This window comes from Phaethon lepturus, unplaced genomic scaffold, assembly GCF_000687285.1.
Source record: "Phaethon lepturus isolate BGI_N335 unplaced genomic scaffold, ASM68728v1 scaffold17225, whole genome shotgun sequence".
Taxonomy (NCBI): domain Eukaryota; kingdom Metazoa; phylum Chordata; class Aves; order Phaethontiformes; family Phaethontidae; genus Phaethon; species Phaethon lepturus.
The window spans coordinates 184-2710 of record NW_010538535.1 but is presented as its reverse complement, the minus strand read 5'-3'; the positions used below and the strand labels follow the sequence as shown (position 1 = coordinate 2710).

At 36.6% G+C, this 2527-nt stretch overlaps 1 protein-coding gene across 1 annotated transcript in view; it reads left to right on the top strand.

Annotated features, from left to right (window-relative positions):
* SEH1L (SEH1-like (S. cerevisiae)) overlaps positions 1-2293 on the top strand; it is a gene marked incomplete at both ends in the record, with an annotated part of 4969 nt that extends 2676 nt beyond the window's left edge. Inside the window, 3 exons of the mRNA XM_010286856.1 lie at positions 558-656; positions 1698-1838; positions 2136-2293. Of these exons, the coding sequence (XP_010285158.1) occupies positions 558-656; positions 1698-1838; positions 2136-2293 (398 nt within the window). The remainder of the gene's footprint in view (positions 1-557; positions 657-1697; positions 1839-2135) is intronic.
* Positions 2294-2527: the final 234 nt, after the last annotated feature.

Sequence of the window (2527 nt, the reverse complement as noted above, 5' to 3'; positions counted from 1 at the left end):
TCCGCTACAGAAGTAGTGGTCTGCGTCCTGCTGATCCAGTACTCTTCTATTCATTAATAGTAGTCTGTGCCAAAGGTTCAGCGTACTGGCGTTGTCTGTAATGCATGGGATGGCATTAAAAGTTGATTTAAAAACTAGAATTTAGCTCTTGTAATCTGTCTTTCAAAACCTGAATGAAATCCCACTAAATCAATCATTAAAAGCACTGCAAAGAATGCAGACTGTGCCATGAAACTTCTGGCAGATACTTGACTTGATACATATGTAAAATCAATCATCCTCTCTGGGAGCATCACCTTGACTTGCCAAATAATGTTGCCTAATGATTTCTCCTTAGGGGGTGTATAAAGTGGGCATTCAAAACAGCAGGATGGGGATTGCACTGTTAACTGTGAATTACTCGTGTTTCCTTTGTAATTTTTTTTTCATGCCCTTGTGGTTTTTCTTTTTTGGTTACGGTTTTGTTTATAGATAATGTGTCTGAAATTTTTTAAATGTCTTGGTGTTCTTTCTGTGGAGTCATTTGTAAATATAATGGTATTTATTTCACCTTTTAGCTCTCGAGCACATTCTCCAATGATAGCTGTAGGAAGTGATGACAACAGTCCAAATATATTGGCTAAGGTTCAAATTTATGAATATAATGAAAATACCAGGTATGCTAAATGACAATATATCATTTGGGGGATCTTAAAGTAGTGTGTAATATATGGCCTTTTCTATTATTCCTGTCATTAGATGTGGGGTAGTTAATAATAATACTTTAATTCTGCCTCTAAGCCACCGGATGGCAAAGGAGGCGGGGGACCTCAGGATGGTAACTGATGTTAACAGACATGATATCGATAATTTTGTTCTATCTCAGTGCAGAAATGCCAGTGTTCTTACCAGCAATTTTAAGGGAGAATTCTTTCTGCTTCTAATAATTTATAAGCTGAATTTTGTGCAAGGAATTAGTAGGGCAAAGTTGAAATTGGAATTATGTTGCACTAGGCACTGTTTTCTTCAACGTGACCTTAAAATGCTTTTAAAAGCATGCTTGTCATGACAGAAAGTCCTGCGAATTACTAGCATTCTGTGAAAGTTCAGTTTGTATGGTTAAGAATTTGGAACCAGAAAAGGCCACGAAGTGTGTGTGCAACTGCTTTCAATTAAATGATGACAGAGAATGTGTGTTTCATTCAGGGTGATGGACGTGGGAAGGGAGCCAAGGTGTTTTGTGGCTTCAGACAATGTTCTCTCTGCACTAGCAGTAAAGAAAAGTTGTTGTAACTTACCTGGTTGGTAAATAAGAAAATGGAATACACGTTTATCATACAGCAGAGTAGGCAGATAGTGGTCTGCTTACAAGCACAGAAAATTTAGTAAGTTACTGAGATGCAAATTCCCTTTAGATTTGTGAGTGGAAGAATCTTTTTATTTCCCTTTTCCAATTGTGGACAAACACATTCTTTGTACTGGAATTCCTGCTCTGTTGTATGATTTTATGTACTGTTGTTAGTAGTTACCGTCTCTGATGTATTAAATTTCTGAAGAAATCAGCTTGTAATTGTTACTTACAATTAAGTTTATATTAAGAAAACGATTTTATTTTTGTAAGTCTCATCATGTATCCCAACCCCTTTTTCTCTGTTTTACATAATTTGCATCACTGGCAATTTTGATGGCACTAAAGGTTAATTTCTTACTCTGTACAGGAAATATGCAAAAGCAGAAGCTCTGATGACAGTCACAGATCCTGTACACGATATTGCATTTGCTCCAAATCTGGGGAGATCCTTCCATATCTTAGCTGTAGCAACCAAAGATGTACGAATTTTCACACTAAAACCTCTAAGGTGAGCTTAAAAGGAAGATAGTTTTGTGTGATGTGGTACATACTGTATAGTCTTTATTTTAATAGTATCTGCAAAGCAAAAGTAGGAATTTAATGTATGCAGGATTGTTTTTTAGCAGCCTGATTTTTAAGATGACAAGATTGTGAGCAAGACTAAAATTGTGTCTGAGTACCTCTTAATATTCCTAGTAACAATTGTTATATGAACTCCTTGAAAGATGCAGTCCTCTCTGTCATCATGTTCAAGCCCAGACCTTTAAGCAGTTGTGTGCAGAACTGTCACTTTTCTCTTCGACAGGAAAGAATTGACTTCATCTGGAGGTTTAACGAAATTTGAAATTCATATTGTGGCACAGTTTGATAATCACAACTCCCAGGTGTGGCGAGTGAGCTGGAATATTACAGGCACAGTGCTTGCCTCTTCTGGAGATGATGGCTGCGTTAGGCTCTGGAAGGGTAAGGTCACCACCATGAAATACATTAGCTTTCTAGTTTGCTGAAAATACTTGAGAAATTTTACTCAAAAAATAATTTTGGAGTGAAAGTTCATTTTAGATTTGTGAATGATTGATTTTTATATTTCAGTTTACATTTCAGAACAAGGAAATAACTTTCTGTGCTGGAACACTCACATGATTTAGGCTGCTGTGAATAGTTGTTACTGTACCCTCAAATTGTGTGACCAGACTA